Source organism: Pleurodeles waltl, chromosome 5, assembly GCF_031143425.1.
Source record: "Pleurodeles waltl isolate 20211129_DDA chromosome 5, aPleWal1.hap1.20221129, whole genome shotgun sequence".
Lineage (NCBI taxonomy): Eukaryota > Metazoa > Chordata > Amphibia > Caudata > Salamandridae > Pleurodeles > Pleurodeles waltl.
Window position 1 is genome coordinate 1,419,637,485 of NC_090444.1, and position 18,827 is coordinate 1,419,656,311.

The window sequence follows — 18,827 nt, forward strand, 5'->3', positions numbered from 1 at the left end:
CTGCTTTTGCTGTTCTCGTGTGTGGCAAAGAGGTCTAATTCTGGTTTGCCCCAAGGTGAAAACTTTAGTGCATTTCTTCCTGATCCAGCTCCTATTTCTGACAACTCTCCATGGACCTGATGAGTGTGTCCGCCAGGGTGTTGCTTACCCCTGACACATGTTCGACTCTCGAAGTGATGTTCTGTGCTGTTAGTCAGTGACTCTAGATAGTGTTTACGACTTTGTACCTCCTTGTTTGCATATATAATGCATGCTGGTCATGTTGTCCATGCGTACCAGCACTGAGGATCCTTGATGGTGAGGTAAAAAGGCCTGGCGAGGGAGAAAGATGGCTTTGAGCTCCAAACGGTTTATATACATTGACCATTGTGAGAGGGAACATTTGCCCTGGATTTGTAAGTCTTGGAGATTACTTTTCAGAGAGACATCTGTTGTGACGGTGAAGTCTGGTATCAACAGTAGGAATGTAAGGTCCTTGGAGATGTGAGGAATGTGAATCCACCAGTCCAACGCCTGGATCATTCTCAGAGTTATCATTATGGGGTCCTTCTATCTGAATCTATTGTTTTTAAAGTTCCTCCTGTAAAGGACGCATTTTCAGGCGTACTAGAGGACCAAGGTTTATTGCAGAGGACATAATTCCTAATAATGACTTGAAGCGACGCACTGAAAAGGACCTTCTTCTGCATATCGGGAGAGCCAGTTGAGTTAACTTCAGCTGTTTTTCTGTAGTAATAAAAGCCTGGCTTGCTTGGTATTTAGGATGGATCCTAGAAAGGTGATCTCATGTAGAAGGATAGTTATTGATTTTGAAGGTTTAAAGTAAGCCCCAATTGTGGAACAAAGTCATACAATTTGTTGTGGCCTTGGCCTCTCGAGGGGTTGTTGGTGCCTTTAGCAAATGTGGGAATATTTTGTGACAGCATGTTCTGAGGGCTGCTGCAACTGGGGCTAGGCATTTTGTAAAATTTGAGGCCAAATGGGAGGACTTTTAATTGGTAAAGGGCGAGAGCTACAGTGAAACAGCAATATTTGGGTGTATGGTAATGTGGAAATATGCATCCTGTAAATTGAGAACGGTCATATAATCCCCACGGTTTAGGAGACACAGGATATCTATTGGAGCAGCCATGAAAAATTATTGCTTCATGAGAAATTTGTTGAGTTGTCCGAGGTCCATAATGGGTCTCCATCTCCTGATTTCTTCCTTACCGGGAAAAAATTAAAATAGAAACCTGTGCCTCTCTGGCTGGATGGCCTCGATCGATCCCTTGTTGAGCATAACGTGAGCTTCTTTTTATAATAAGTGAAGATCAAGGGGGAGCTCTTCTTTTGGGGGTATGTTTGGCAGCTTTTGAATGAATTCCAAGGTATGGTCATGGGTTATCAGATCTAGTACCCATTTGTCCGTAGTTATTTCCCACCAATTAGAAAGGTGTTTTGAAATATTTGTGCCCACTACTTGGGATTTGGTGGTATCTGGCACTGGATTTAAATCCCTGTTTGTGGACGGTGACCCTGGATTGTGTGGGGTACCTTCTCTGCCGCGCTTGTTTAGTGTAGGCTGCTGATGGTGGTGGGCAATATGGTTGCTGTTGGTATGGGTGTCTAAATTACAATTAAAAAGGCTGATCATACTGCTGTTAGCCTCTTCTGCTGGTTGAAAGGCCACTACTTCTTACTCCGCGAAAGGGAAACCTGCAGAATTGTAGTGTTCCCAAAGACCTGGCAGTGATTGGGTCTGTCTTGATGGCGAGTACCGCATCATCAATATGTTTTCCGAATAATGTCTCATCATTTTATGCCATGTACAGTATTTTTGACTGCACCTCTGGCCTGAATGATGCTGCTTGGAGCCATCTTTATCTCTGCAAAACAGCAGCCCCTGCCAGTTGCCTGAATCCGGTGAAGGCGATGTCCATCACATAATCTAGTATCTCAGAGGACGTGCGTTCACCTTCTTGTAATATCTTGCACTCTTCCGACTTCCTGTCCTCTGGTATTATATATAAAAGGGAACCTATGTCTCACCACATTTGTCTATGGTAGCGGCCCAAGATGGCTAAGGAGTTAGCCGCACAAACTGTGATGGCAGACATACTGGAGAAAAACTTACCAATGTTGTTTAAGCATTTGCCCTCTTTGTCAGGTGGAGTGAAGATTGGGGTAAAAGGGTTTTTGGAATGCCTTTGTGCTGCTTGTGAGGCTACTGAGTCCGCCTTGGGATGACCTGTAAGGCAAGAAGGAGAATCCTTACGGGCCTTATATTTTTTATCTATGCAAGGTACCACTGCTGCTACAGTTGCTGGAGTTCTCATCAGTTTGAGGCCTTCTTCCCAGATGTGATCTATTAAAGGAATGGCTCAAACAGATTTGCGTGCTTGCTTCTTGAAGTCATACAGGGAACATTTTGAGTGTTTCACTGTAGTAGACAAATCGAATCTTGCTGCAGCCCTTCCTGCCAAATCCCCAATGTTTTCAGGCGAGGGGTCCGACGGATGCGGCACTGAAGGGGAGGGCATGGGAATAAGATAAGAGTCCCATTCGTCTTGAGGTGGGTGGATGTCCTGTAGCTCACTTTTTTCCCTGTCATTGTCAGATGACATAGGATCATCCCTTGGTAGTGCTGCAACTGATGATGCTGAAGTCATTCTTGGTGTCACTGGCAGAGGGTTGAGCCTTGGTGTTTCAGGAATTATTGGAAGAGGAGGCGGTGGCACATTGTCTGATGGTTCAGGTAAGCATCTACGGTAATCCTGCAACATAGCTTGCAGATCTTGGACTAACTGAAGCGGTACCGATATTTCGTCTCGTGGGTGTTCTTTATAGGCATGGTATGGTGGATACCTATGAGTAGGCTGTGGTGTATAATACTGTCCGGAACAGGAGTAATCTCCTTCATCATCATCATCATCATCTTGACATTTTACTTGCAGCTCAAGAGGGCTATGAGCTGGGCCAAACGGACCTTCCGCATCAGAGTCCTCCGGATCTAGCAGAGTACTTGAAGGATATGGCGATACCTTGCTGGAAGAGGTGTCCTTTGGTTTCAGAAATGTCTTGCTGACTTTGATGTAGGTTGAAGGTTTCGTCGACAATGTAGTTGAGGCGGGAATATATGGTAAAGATGTGGTTGTCATTGACAGAGGCCACATTGGCCCTGATGTTGTTGCCATTGACGAAGATGCCGTCAACAACGATGCCATTGACGGTGGAGTCGTCGATGACGGTCTCATCAATGATGGTTTCACCAACGATTGTCTCATTGACGATGGTCCAGTTGGCGGTGGAGTCTTCGTCAATGAAGAAATCTTAGCCAATGGTATAGGTGTGTCGACGGCGGTTGTCATTGTCATAATCATTGTTGCAGGCCTCGTCGATGATGCAGTAGTTACTGTCATCATCGCCAATGACAGCATCGTTGACGATGAGGTGGAAACATGCTTTGTGGACCTCAGAGACGGAGTTAGTGGCTCAGACGAGACAGTTTTTGTGGAGACTTTAGCAGATTTGTCCTTTTTGCCAATGTGTGTCAAAGACCCATGGTGAAAAGACTTTAGGGCCTTTCTAGCTACCTCAGAGGTCCCTTGGACTTCAAACCTTGCCCTCTTGTGAGAGTGGATTGAGGTGTTGCTTTCTCTTGAAGAAGTATATATTTTTGTGTCTTTGTCTTATGTAGCCACAAAAGAAGCTGAGCTTCTCTGTCTTAAAAAGTCTTAGTAGAGAATGTTCTGCATACCTTGCGATCCCTAGGTTTGTAGTCAGAATGAAGGCAATATAGACAGCTTTTATGTGGGTCATCCACATGTAATCTCTTCTTCACACAGGTTTTGCAGGATCTGAAGAGCCCCTTCTCTGAACATCTGACATCTTGATGCTTTCAGAAGCTGAAGTAAGGAAAAAACTGAGCACTGCTCAGGGAGTCTCCCATCAGACGACGTGCAGCAGAAAATATGAGAGACTGGAGCTTCTGTACTGAGGATTCTAGAGGGTGCTGTCGCCTCAGTGGCTGTACTTTGGGTCTTTTCTAATGATGGAAATAGGCTGTGAAAGTGACTACACTTTAACATTATTTTGTAAGGAAAGTTTCTCTATACTGCTATTTTAAGGTACCATGGGACTCCTACTTCAACAACGGGGATGATTCATGCAAGAGTACTGGATTCAGTCAGAGCGCTAGCTCAGGTCACAGAGTTTATTAGTTCGCTGTTTCTTGATGAAACATGTCTTTGCATGCTTTGTGTCTTGGAGGCCACAGGAAGCCAACAGAGCTTATCCTTGAGAAGTACCTCCAGTGTTTGAATTTTTTGCCTGATGTGCAATCAGTAATGTTTCAACTGATTTTATACTTCAAGCCAACAATGCCTAAAAATGCAAGTTTTGATAGGCACAATGGGGCAAAACATTCATTTGACTTTCCTTATATTTTCCTGTGAGCCGTCAGCAAATTGACAGTCAGCTTGGACCTATGAGAACTTGTTTACTTACTCTGAAAACTGAACACATTTCCTTGAGCCATCATTAATGAGAATCAGGTTTGAAACTACTGCCTCTGCGGGTCTGCATACATTTTTAAACAATAGGTTCATTTAACCTTCTTCTGGTAAACATCTCTAGAAGATCATTAGCTTTGTTTTTATGACAAGTATAGGCATGTTGTTTTCACAGACACAAAAAAGGGGCAAGTAGAATTCTGCCAATACCAATGGATATCAGGGGTTCCCTTTGAAGAAACCAGTTCTGGCTGGGGCAGTCATGCTCGGAGGGGCAGTCTTTTTCAACCGTGGTTAAAATCACTATTGTGGAAATTTCCTGGTTGCAGTGTAAGGGGGTTTGGACAGTCCAGGGGCTACCCCCAGGAAAAGTTAGCAAGCTGTGGATGGGTGATGATTCTTTCTGGACGGGATAGGGATTCCAGCTTTCTACTAAACTCCAGTTCTATTTTAACACCCCTAACCATCGTGAGGGCCTTTGAGAAGAAGAGCAGAAACAGAAGAAGGAAGGGCCTGAAACATGGATGGACCCATGCATGGAGTGGAAGAACTCAGTATACTTGTACTTCTTTGAGTTCTTTTGCACTATGTCCCAGAGCCATTAGCCCTGGTGTCCCATCTCCCTGCCGGGACAATGAAGGGTGCATTGCTGGGGACCCTGAAAGGAGGAGGTCCCGTTGGATGTCTCTGAACGGATCCCAGGATTGAGGGTGTCCTTAGAAGGAGTACCCCAGGTGCTGGCTGCACACAGGCACCCTGCAAGTGGAAGAAGGCCTTGGGGAGTGCACATGCAGCAACATATATGTCTTGAGGGCACTGGGGAGGAAAATAGCTATGACAAGAGGGTAGGTCCTGAGTCTCATAGCCACACTTCTGCAGAGAAGAAGGCAGCAACATGCTCAAGGGTTTTAAAAGAATTGTCAGCTACATCAGAAACAGCATCTACAAATAAATAGACACTTCAGTTGGCTGTAGCGTGCGTCCAGGTGCAAGAAACCACATCCAAAGTAGCTCACTATGCCCAGACATATCTTTTTTCTTTCATAGCAGCTTGTGCGCAGCATCCTGTGTGCTTCAGTTGTGACTTGAGGGTTGGAGGGACCAGCCCACATCATTTGATCCCAGGCAGGATCGGGAAATTACCCTGAGGGACCTTGTAGCCTAGTGCATCACCACCCCCTCCCCCATGGACCAGCACTTAAAGACCGGCGTCACACTACACTGAAGAATTCCATAAAAACCCTTAACGTTAGAGGTGGGAAATTGCCCCACTATATTCTCCAGAAGTATCTGGCAAGTTGGTGTTGCGAGGAGGAGGGTTCCCACATTTCAGACTCTCCCACCCTATCTGGCAGCATGGGGAGAAAGAGTCGGGTATGAGAGAAAGGTCCTAGCTATCCTGCCTGCTTCAGGATGGTGTGCAATGGGGGGTGGGCTGCTTTGGAGCTCCCCTATGTTCCACAGGATATAGAGTGCTGGCCCCCACAAGAGCAGGAATGCCCACTTGAAATTATACTGCTGGAAAAGTACATTGAAACTAGAAATGAGAAGGAGAAAAATCTTCCTGCCAGAAATACTCCCAAGGCTGCATCAAAGCCTGCCTCCAGTACAAAGAGCAAACCCAACAAGTCGCACGTTGACTTAAAAAGTTGCATACTTGGTGTTCAGTGCCCTCAGTGGGGCAGAGGAGGCACAATTAATTTGGGTGACCATCCAGAAACAGAAGTGTATCAAGTTTTCAAATTCTGACAAAATAAGCATTCTAGATCACAAATCGAGTGACACGTCTTTTTTGTTTATTTTTTAAACACATAGAGCGCTGGGCTTTGGTTTAACAGTTATGGAGTGCACAGACCCACTGAATTCTGGGTCAGCAGTTGTTAGGTAACCGGGTTGATGGTACAAATAAGTCTTCCAAGAACAAGTCAATAGTTTGTGCCGTTTACTTTCGTTGGTATGTGCTATTAGGAACAAAATGTTAGTGGAGAAGCTAAAAGTGATTACCTAGTTTGGATACCATTCTGAAACGTTTGCAATCATTGAAAGGCTTACATTCTGCTTTTGACTGTACAGTGACACCCTTGACAAAGCCAGCATGCCTTTCCTTTTAGTATTGTCTATCATGTTTGCTTAGGTATATGTTGAGGTATAGTAGGGGTAGGGGCTAGGGTCTGCTTATGCGCAAATGGTTAGAGGTGCATCTGGCATGTAGGGTCTTGTTGGCATTTAGGAAGATAATTGACCCTTGCTTCAGTTGGGTTTTCTATCTGCAGTTATTGCAGGTTTTCCTGTCTCATTTAGGGAAATAAGCCATAAAAGCCCTATACTTGGGCTGTTTCAAAATGGACACGAGAACCATTGTACTAAGCTCATCTCAGCCCTCCCAGTGACTGGTGTATGACAATAAAATACCTCCCTTCTTTCCCAGCCAGAAACACGCTCGAATTCTAGGCTCAAGCCACTACCCTAAATGATCAACTACAAGAGCTGTCCCACATGCATTTCTGTAGGTGACGTGAATAAGTTCTAGCATGACCTGTTTGCCTTTTTCTCACCATTTTATGCGCTATCACTTAGCAGGGCGTCATCAGCATCATGCTCACACCAGAGACCTGTATAGAGTAAACAGGCCACATTCAGATATCTTGTCTGATTCTTTGTGTCAATCTGTGCCCTTCCCTCCTCTCATATTTCCAGATAACTAGGAGTGGCAGTTCTGTAACTAACTTCCTCTTGCCTTACTGTTGGAGTTCTGTTAGCAGGACATCTGGCCCTAAAGATCATTTGTTCTTCCCACAGAGTAATTTCACACTTCATCACCAAAACTATGAGCATTAATTACTGTCACATGAACGGAAGGAAAGTTCCAGAACCAGTCTTTTGATTCTGCAGGCTGAGGAAAAGATGAAACTTTTCATAATTACTGGAGCTCCATGTTAAAAAATGAATTAGAATTTTGCTAAATAATGCAATATTTTGGCTAGTCCTTCCCAAAGCCAGCTTTCAAAAAGTATTACTTTAACTCATACAAATGCCTTAGCAGGCCTTTATAAATGTGAAAAGACTGCTACAGCATAAACCATGGGATATCAGTTACTTTATGGACAGTCTAAATCCATTATTTATTATGCTTTGATTTACAAATTAGCCATCCAATCCTTTTGGTCTTTTCGACACTATGGGTAATTTAGGCTACAACTGTGCAGGCCTGCAAAATCAGTCCTGAAGGCATGCTTTCAAAGGGTACACCCTCTTTGTGTACCATTCTTTTGGGAAGGGGGGCATATTCCTAGCCCTATTGGTCCCTGTCCTCCAAACCAAGATGGAGGATTATGCAGGGGGGGGGGCACTTCAACTCTGGACACCTTAGGGGTGGTCCCAGCTGAAGTGGTCACTCCTCCTTTTTCTTAGGTTTCCTGCCAAACTGGCCACCATAACTGGGGGCTTGTCCAGGGTCAGGCATCTATATCTAGCTGGAGTGCCCCGGCGGAATATAACATGAGGCCTGAGCCTTTGAGGCTCACCGCCGGGTGTTACAGTTCCTACAGGGGGAGGTGTGCAGCACTTCCACACAGAGCAGGCTTTGTTTCTGGCCTCAGAGAGCACAAAGGCCCTCGCCCCATGTGGTACGAAACTCATCTGCTAGTGGCAGGCTGGCACAGACAAGTCAGTCCTGCACTAGAGGATTGGGTACCAAACTTCCCAGTATTCAGTGTACCAATTATGGAAGTGTGAAGTTTGTTTTGAGAAATTCCCAGACCATATACTTAATATGGCCACACTGCAGTTACAATGTCTAAGAATGGACTTAGACACTGTAGGGGCATATTGCTCATGCAGCTATGCCCTCACCTGTGGTATAGTGCACCCTGCCTTAGGGCAGTAAGGCCTGCTAGGGGGGTGACTTATCTATGCCACAGGCAGTGTTTTGTGGGCATGGCACCCTGAGGGGGGATGCCATGTCGACTTTGCCTTTTTCTCCCCACCAACACATATAATCTACAATCTCATAGGGCCCTTGGTACCACTGGTACCCTTTACAAGGGGCTTATCTATGTGCCAGGGGTGTGCCAATTGTGGGAACAATGGTATGTTTTTAGGGAAAGAACACTGGTGCTGGGGCCTGGTTAGCAGGATCCCTGCACACTCTCAGTCAAGTCAGCATCAATATCAGGCAAAAAGGGTGCGTGTGTGTGGGGAGGGGGGGCAGTAACCGCAACAAGTGCCAGTTTCCTACAGGTGGGGTATATTGGTGTGGGGAGAAGTGAACTGTAGTGGGGCAGATTGGAGTGGGGTGGATTGGGGTTTATTGCATGATTATGTGCTAAAGCATCCTTTCAGAAATTACACATAGTAAAGAAACAATGTTGCTTTGAAATATTTAGAACAGGATTATCATCATCTTTTGAGATCAGCGCCCACAAGTAAAAAGAAAAGAAAACATGAGCAAAAGTGAGAAAAGACGGCTTTGCAAAATAAAAGAAAGTTAGCAATAAAAAATAAAACTTTGCAATTTTGTTTGTCCTACTGGCAAAGTTTTTGACACTTATATGCCTTCTGTCTGCAGGGCACTAGAAGTTAAAAAGAACAAAATAGTACCTCAATCACGTCAGGAGCAGCAGACAGGCACTGATCAAGTTGAATCAATCAGTGCTGAGTCTCTGCTCCACACAGAGGAACGGAAATGATGCCAGGCCTGCAGTGGCGAATTACGATGCTGTAAAGCAGAGTGCCACACAAGTCAACAAATGGTATGCAACAGGCAAGCTCCAAGCCCCTTACTATACACAATAGAGTCTTGCAAGCGAGAGGCATGCACTGGTGAATGCACTTGCTGTCTCAACCCTACAAATGTAAGGACCCCCTTTGCAAATCTGAATTTATAGACCTTCTGTGACAGCCCCCCAAATACTTGTGCTGGTAAGACCGCCTGAATTCTACGTGTTCTAAACTGTTTTGTTAGTTAACAAGAAATCAACAAAAAACTACATTTCATGACTACAAGTGAACAGAATACTGACTCAAGAAATATATTTTCTGCACCAGCTCTTACGTTGTCTACTTGATAATGTGCCCATGTAAACTACTGCATAAGAACCATCATTCACTCCCTAAAATACCAAATACAAGAGCACTGCTGTAACATTCACAAGCTTAATGTTGGAAACCCACTTTCAGAATATTACTGTAAATACCATGCACATGACCACAATTTTCACATTTTTCTATTCAACAAATCAAAATACCGTCTAGGAGTAGCAACAGGGGCCTACCCTTACACCTGAAACAAAGTGAATGGTGCATGCTCTTAGACAGCATTAACAATGGACTTAATTCTGCCCATGACATGCATTACTGGCTAGCATAACCACCACTTTTTGTACATCTTTCTTTATCAATTCTTCCCGGGTCTGCACGTATATGCTCATCTATGTCCTGATTTGAATTTTTCATGCTATTTCCCAGTTTACATTGTGTTAAGCTTCTTGTATAAGCATTTTTTGACACTTTCCCTAACAGCAGACACTTTACTACTCTATATCATGTTCACTATAAATAACTTGAAATGAATCCCCTCTTTCTTTATGATGACTCTTACATTTGTCTATTGGAATTCATTAATCAAATGTTCACATTATTATCTGTCAAAAAGTTACTTTGGAGTTGGTCATATGTTTATCTTTAAATTATCATTTTCTGTTATATTTTTCAACTCGAGGACCAAGGTACTTTGTTCCTTTAACAAGTTAGTTTCTATTAAATTATGTATTTGACATATCCCATATGAGGGATTAATCTATGCACCTGACCTATCTGTGTAAACATGACATAACAATCTCTTCTTGCCCCTGGTTGTCCTGCCATTACTCTTCACCTGTAACTTACATAAAAAGGACATTCCTAATCTGCCATATACCTAATATGGCATTCAACTGTTTTATGACTAAGCACTATCTAAAAACGTCTTTCAAGTTTCAAGTTACCTCTCCTGTACGCTGGAACAGTGACCAACTGCTCCTTAAATGGGCGCTCCCGATCGAATGAGAGCACCACATATTAACACAGAAATAACCCCTTTCACTGAATGGACTGCATTCTGACTAACAGAGACCCAACGTATTCTTGGCTGATCAGATAATACCATGCCTACCTAAAATCCTTCATTGTGGCATTTGAGAAGTTAGTCACTCCTCCTGTTTTTCTTATACCTCATTTGTGAAATGCATTAAAAAGCAGACAAGGTAGGAGAGGTAACTGAGGACCTCTGTTTCTTTTTATTTTTCTCTCCACTCTCCTCCACACTAATACTATTTAGGTGACTAAGATCTGATTGCAGAAATTGGATTATTTGTTTAGAAAGAGGTATGCCTACAAATTCAATAAACCCAATTTTGTTATTGTCAGAATGAAGTTCTGAGACAATCTCTGCTGTACGCCTGGTAGGTATGGCATAAGCACCAGGTAATCCATTGAGAATTGGGTGCTAAGCTTAAGCCACAACAACAGTTTTAAAATAAAGAACAAAACACAATGTAATTCCCAAACCAGCTTAAAAAAACAGAGAAGTCATTGTTGAGCTCCTGCTGAAGGTACTGGTTTAGGTGCCAAATGCTCCAAGAAGGGCAAACCTATATTTTAATACTTCCAAGGGTGTTTTGTGGGCCATCTTAATTTGCTAACTCACAGAAGTCCAAGGTTTTTCCTTCAGACTAAGGGTGTCATTATGACCCCGGCGGTGAGTGTTAATGTGGTGGTAGTACCACCAACAGGCTGGGGGTACATACCGCCACATTATGAGAATGGCAGTTTAACTGCAGCCTACCCGCCACTTCTCCACTCATACCGCCATGGCGTTATCAGTTGCCTGGCCGGAGATATCAATCTCCAACCCGGCGTCCGGCACAGTATCGGCGGCGGCATTCTGAGCCTGCCTACCACCATGGTTTTCGTGGTATTAGCAACGCCACAAAAACCATGGCGGTAGGCCCTACAAGTGACAGGGAAATGTTTCCCTGTCACTGGTAGGTGGCTCCCCCACAACCCCAACACACACCTCACACCCCCTCCATCCAAAGCCTCCCACCCCCACATTCAAATACACTTCCCACCCCGATCCAAACACACAGATCCCCCCCAACCCCTGAGGATCATTACACACACACCCCCATACATGCACACAGCTGCAGACACACACCACGCATACACCCAATCACTCACACTGGCATTCATGTATTTGTACATGCACAATTTCAGAAATGCTCACACACATTCTTAGACACAATCACACTGACATGCAGACATGCACTCACTTCACCATTCTTACATGCATTCACTCACACACATACAACCATGCAAACAACACAACAAAGATGCATTCACACACTCACTCACACATTCATGCACACACTCAGATACACACACAACACCCCTGGCCCTCTCATCCCCCCTCCCCTCTTGGAAGCCCAACTTACCTTGAGCGAGGAGGTCTTCCGGCAGGGAACGGGAAGGGGTGCTGATACCGCCAGCAGCGCCCCGCCAGCAGAACACCGCCAGGACGTATTATTACTTGTCATAATATGGCTGGCGGCGTTCTACTGGCGTGGCGGTGCTGGTGGTAGCAGCACCACCTTACCACCGTCTGCCACCATGAACACCGCTGGATTTCCGCCCTTCTTGTGGTGGACGTCCTGCAGTGCTCATAATATGGCGGACGGATGGTAGCCACAGTGGTGGCATTTTGGCACCCATCACTCTGGCAGTAGGTGATTTTTACTGCCAACGTCAAAATGACCACCTAAGTCACTGTTTGGGAAGTTGAAATACTCCAGAAGGGCAAGGATGGAAGCCATAGCTACACACAGGTGTCCATGAGGACAGATATCATCACCATGAGGTCCTATTGAACCAGTTTTTAGTGCAGCAAAAAGTTCTGAGCAGGAAGATCTACATTTATTGCCCATCTTGAGTGTGATCATCCTAGGAAAAATAAAACATTTTGGGCCTGATTTAGATCTCGGTGGATGGGTATCTCCATTGCAAAAGTGACAGATAACCTGTCCACTGAAATCTAAATACCATAGAAAACGATGGTATTTCGATTTTGGCGAATGGGATATCTACCACTGCTGCAACTGAGTAATCCCTCTGACGAGATCTAAATCAGGCCCTTTTTCTTGGTTCTCCATAGGTTGGAACAATGACTACACCTCAATCTATTCAAGGTTTTAGGAAAAGTCTTTCTGGTCAGTCCGGCAACCCCAAATAATTCTCAGGGAAGGTGTCTAGGCCCCTGGTCCTTCTGTGAGTGGAGCATGGCTGTCTGGGAGGGTCTTGGGAATGTATCTCGGACGTCCATGGCATTGTCTAGCTAAAACAGAGAGGGCTAAATATGGCCTTTGTTCTGCCAAGTGGTCTTGTCCACTACCAGATAGCTAATCCCTCCTAAGTGATCAGCAGGTAACACCCACAGGCACTTTCTGGACTCAGAGGCAGGCCCTTGTAATCTGAGCCAGAATTGTTAACTGTCCCAAACAAATATGTGTATTCCAGTTCTGGAGGAGTGATGAGTGGCAGAACTAATTTTGAGCCAGTTCTGTCTCAAAAACCCTAAAATACATTCTTATAAATCTACTTTTCTGCTTAGATTATGGAAAAGTTGATTTCACCATCAGACTGGATTTCAGAAATCAAGCAGAAAATATTTTTGAAGCTATTGCTAACCTTTTCCTGAGTGGAGGTAGTGAAGTAGAATGTTAATCCCATCCAAGCTTACTTAGGGAAAGGTACTGCAAGGTCTACAAAGTGAAATGGCTATTTGCTCTTATTTCACTGTGACGGCACTGTAACCCTAATATGTAGTGTGACCTATGTTTCATATTAGCAGACTGCTCAGTGAGCTTTCAAGGTACCCCTTATGGGTGACCTACGAACATATAAAAATAGGTTTTTCCTACATGTCAAAGCAAATGTTCCTTAACAGCAGCTCAGGAAGAGAACAGGGTTGCTCCTGGCAAAAATATATTTCTATAAAATATATGTGGGTGGCTTGGCAGTTCTGGTTTGAGAGGACTGTTCCCATTGGAGCAAGATCAGGGCTAATTTGTATATAATTGGTTCTAATCTGAGGTGTCACAGTGGGCAACAAAGTAATGGGTTGTAATGCTACCCTGAGTGACTACCAGTGGTTAGATTATTTGCAAGCATTCCTGCCATCCCTGTTGATGTGTTTGATGTTACACCCTAATTGGACAAGTGTATGCCCACATGTAGGCCCCATGATTACTAGAATAAAGCCACACCAGAGCTAAAAAGCCAACAAGGCAAAAATCTGTCTTATGTTGCCCGTGTTCTGGTTCAGAAAGGACTTGGCTTGACAGTTCCAGCTTGAATGTTCCCATTGGAGCAGGACCAAAGGTGATTTGCATATAGCTAGGTCTAATCTGAGATGGAATTGTGAGTAAAAAAAACAATGGGTTGGAATGCTAAATGTGAACACTTAAAACTATATACCAATTAATGATTTCTACTGCATTCTAGATCACTAAGTTGTAGCCGAAATATCAAGCGAAGAATATCGAGAGACCACAGTATTGTGACCCAAATATCGAGGTGGCAAGTGCATATGGGCAAGTACAGATTTACTATTTTTAACTCTACTTCTCAGTACATTAAATATAAATATATATTGTCAAAGTACATACATGTAAAGTTAGTTATATACAATCCATATATTACCTGTTGTTAGTTTGGCCCAATATTTTGGTTACTCTATATTTTGTACTCATTATTCCAGAACTACACCAGCATGCTGCTCTATTTGATACTAAAAGATGTCCCAGAATAATACTAAGTTTTGGTTTACATGCTAACTGTATCTTGACTACTTTGTGTTGGTAAAATGGGTAGTGTGTTAATTGCTCTATAGATGTGAATCCATAAAGATGTATCTTATCTAAATTGCAGCACTGAGCAGAAGAATCCTCACTGATTACTTCAAATCCAATACATAAAAGAGATCTGAATAGAAAAATCTAAAGTGTTCTCTTGAATAGTGAATGCTGAATGGTTGTGCTATCCTTGTGCAGCTGTCCTTTTGGGACATCACAGAAACCAGTTCTGAGAAGAAGAGAATCTACACCAATCATTAACAATTATTACTACTGACCCTGGTGATGCAACAGTCCTTCTTTTATGCATTTATACATTTATTTATGACATATGTGAACATGGGCGAATATTTCTATGTTAGTCCCAGAAAAAGTAAAGCATCCCAAATCAATATAGTAACATTGTTTTTTTTTCTGTACATATTTGAAAAATAGTAGCAATGTGAAATATGTTTTCAACTAATAATACACAAGCAGAGCCTGATATTGACAGTTAGACCTGGCACCCTTGGTGTGGTTTCCCCTCATGTTTTGCCTTCAAACCTCATGTTTTACTGACTTTACTACTGCTAACCAGTGAAAATTTACTTGTGCTCTTTCCCAAAAACATGGCAAAATTTGCTTATCCTCAAATGTCATATTTAATTTACCTATAGCTCCCTAGTAAAGTGCACTACATTTGCCCAGGGCTTGTAAGTTATATGCAACTAGTGAGTCAGCACCACTGAGTGTGCCACTCATTTACGTAGCTCTTTAAATATGTCTCAGGCCTTCCATTGCAGAGCCTGTGTGTGTGAAGTTTTGCACTGCCATTTTGACTTAGCGAAATAAAGATTTTGCCAGCCCCAAACTTTTATTTTTGAATACATACAAGTTACCACTCTGCAGCCCCAATGGTAGTGTGCATTGTAATTAAAAAGTTGGAAATGTACTTTTAGATTTTACAGGTCCTGGCAGTGAAAAACTCTTAAATGTGTTCTTCACCACTGCAAGGGCCATCCCTCTCATAGGTTAACATTGGAATTCCCTTATTATGCTATTATAGTGTCACTTTCAAAGGGAAAATATAACCCCTCCAAGTTTGGTGTCTCTGGAATCACAATTTAAAACCCTGACTTATGATGAAGTCGGATTTTAAATTTCAATTCTGAAAATGCCACTTTTTGAAAGTTGGTATTTTCTTACTTTAGCCACTTGGTGTCTGCTGGCTGTCTCTGATCACTTGTTTGGACTGCCTGACAGCTGAGCTTTGATTATTCCTCACAGATGACCACATACAATGGGAGCTTGGGTGTGACCCTGTGGGCCTTGATGGGCTATTCTGGGCAAAATGGGAGGGAGGGGCTGGGCACAGCCCTCTTCACTTGCACCTAAATAGGCAGTGTCCTGCCCATACACTAAGGGCTGCATAACCCCCTGTAGTGAGTCTGGAGCCAGGTCAGGGACTCTGTGCATTTCAAAGGTATATCTTTGAAGTTTCCCTCACTTCAAATGCCCAACTGGGTATGAAGACTGGACCTCTGACTCCATCACTTCAATACACTTCTGGAATTGTGGATACTGTGCCAGGAAGAAGGACTGTTGTGCTTTTGAAGGACTGCCATGCTGTTGGACTTCTGTTTTGCTGTACTCCCGCCTCGCTGTGCTGCCCTGCAGCCTGCTGTTCCCCTGCTTGGGTGAGAAGGACTGGACCTGCATCTCTCCAACCCGAAGTGACTCCAAGGGCTAGTTGGCTTGCTTCCTGATCTGATGTCTCAGGTCATAAAAGACTTCCAACCACCCTACTTTTGCACCTAGACTCTGCCATTAATGAGTCTGCCCTGACAAGTGGTGCCGCCCCAGTCCTGAACCCTTGGTAGTGGGCCTATGGTGCTTGCTCTAGTGGAACTGATACATTCATTAATGCAGGAGCAGAATCCACACATCGACACTGCTGCGAGGAGCACAACAGCACATCACCGCTCCTAAAGTGTCAGAAATGATGCATCAGACTTGCATCACAGTATCTTGGAGCCAGCGTATCACCTTCAGAACCATCAATGCTCGATGCTTTAAACAGCACAAGCTCCTCATATTCCTCATTGACGGCAGTCTGGTCGACAGTGCCCTGCATCACTGCTACTGCTTGGATCGGAATGAATGCACTGTCTCAAAATCACCATGCATCCTCAACACTGGTCTTCGCATCACAATTCCCGTCGATAGGGTCCTCAACGTAGATGCATCAGGATCACACACTACAGCCTCACTGCATCTTAGAACCGACGCATCACCCCGGCAGCATGACGCATCTTAGTTTCAGACCCACACAAAGCTCCGCAACTAGTATTTACGGTACTTTGGTTCAGATGGCCTACCTGGATCCCTATAGCCAGCTCATACTGCATTGTGGTGAGCCTGAATGTTTTACTTTGTACCAGCCTGGTGCAACCAGATATTCCTGGGTTCGAGCCTCTTGTTTCTAAGAACTGTTTTATAGTATATTCTTTAAAAATTCATAACTCAAGTTCGACATATTTATTTTTATTGTTTTGGTCTTGTTTTATGTATTAAATTAAGTTCTATTTTTTACCCTGGTGTGGGATCCTTTTTGTGTGGTATTTTCATTGTTTTACTGTTTGAAGGGTTGCACAAATACATTACATATTGCCTTCAACTTAAGCCTGACTGCTCTGTTGCAAGCTACCAGAGGGTGAGCACAGGTTACCAAAAGATTTGCTTATACCCTAACAAGAATTGTGGTTGCTGCTCAGCTCACAACCCAGTCAAACAAGAACCCAGTTTCTCACATTGACAAACATTATAATAAATCCTCCTGCCATGTTATCTTTCCTGATCAAGTGCAGCGAAGCAGCTAAAACCATAATTATATACTCTTGGAATAATTATGGGGCACTGTAACATGCCAGAAGTGCAAATACCACTTTCCAAGCCCAACTCTGACTAACTATGTGAATTCTGTACCACCACAGTACTCTTTAACCAAATATACTCTACAGGCACATGGATAAATTATGGTTACTGTAGTACTGACATGTGCGTATTAGCGGACAAAACACAAATATAAAATGAAAACACATAAAAACATAAATGTACTATGCAAAACATAAAAAAAGACAAAGACAAAACAGTGCCATGCAAAGACCATACTAAATTCTGCCTCAAATGCTAAAGGCCTTTCCAGAATCCAGTCATATGCCAATACAGTAATGCCCCAGGGTTTTCTGAAAGCACCATGAAATATTTGAAGCACAATTTAGATCCATGTGACTAGACTGGTACTGCGAAAACACATCACTACAGCATAGACAGAACATGCTGGCAGCGTGGAGATGCAGTTGACAAAGACCGAGTAATGCTCAAAGTGCTGAAACTAAATCTCCCTGTCTTGCAGATGCCTTCTCATTAATTGTTTAAAACACATGTAGCAACAATGACAGGACCCTATGTATGCTTACCGAATACAGAATAGATGAACCATCCATTAACAAAACATGAACACTAGATTATGCCATTACCTGGTTGTATGTAGGCACTCTGCGCTTCGTCCTCGTTTAGCTCTGGGTAGCATTAGAAGCTCACTGCACAGACAGCATGGGTGGTGATTGAAACAGATACAAATATGAGGCATTAGATGATTCATGAATAATGTTAGCGATATGTAGATGCAATAAGGAAAATGTGAAATCCGGCAAATATTGAGTACGTGTATGGCAAACTATTATGGTAAAGGTGCAATACATTGTTCATGATTGAAATCTTAAATGTTTAGCATATTCGCGTATTCGTGCCCCCTAATTCTTTTTCCAGGACAAAGTTACACCACTACTGGCCCAGATGCATTTTTGTATAGAAAGTAAAGTGTCAGAATTTGACACAAACACGTTCTACAGCAAACACGTTCTATGGTTTAAACACCCTTCTGCTTAGGGCCCATTCTGGAGTACTCTATTTCCATTTACTACTGATTTCAGCAAGAGCAAGAAAGGGCCACTATACTGCAGAATAACATCAGATCGGTAAATTTTTAAGCCACTAATGAAAATAAGCAAGTTAGGCTCTATCGAAACAAGGGATTCTGACAATTTCTTAAGGACATGGGTTGTAAAACTTACTTCAGCACCCTATTAAACAATTTGTATTCATATCCCTGTTTTAATTTCTGCATCTAAGTATGTTTCCACACCTTTTCCAAATCCCAGCTTTAACCAGTATTAAACCTGTAGTTTCCCTTCATTATGATCAAAGCTCTCATTGATCTTTCCTCTACGTCATCAAGCAATAATTTTTAATCATGCTCATATATATTTTCCTTCATATTGCCAGGCATTGGCTGACATTTTTTAGGTCTGGCCTAGCGACAGACAGATTCAGCTGTGCTACATAGCCTTATGCTTCTAAAAAACATTAATATTATTGTATAACAAGTTAGTTACCTTCGGTAACA

At 43.2% G+C, this 18,827-nt stretch overlaps 1 protein-coding gene across 7 annotated transcripts in view; it reads right to left on the bottom strand.

Moving 5' to 3' along the window:
• RIMS1 (regulating synaptic membrane exocytosis 1) overlaps positions 1-18,827 on the bottom strand; it is a 2,255,956-nt gene that overhangs the window by 773,271 nt on the left and 1,463,858 nt on the right. For all 7 annotated transcript variants that reach the window (XM_069235695.1, XM_069235694.1, XM_069235701.1 and 4 more), the window contains one exon: positions 17,899-17,961. In XM_069235695.1, the coding sequence (XP_069091796.1) occupies positions 17,899-17,961 (63 nt within the window). The remainder of the gene's footprint in view (positions 1-17,898; positions 17,962-18,827) is intronic.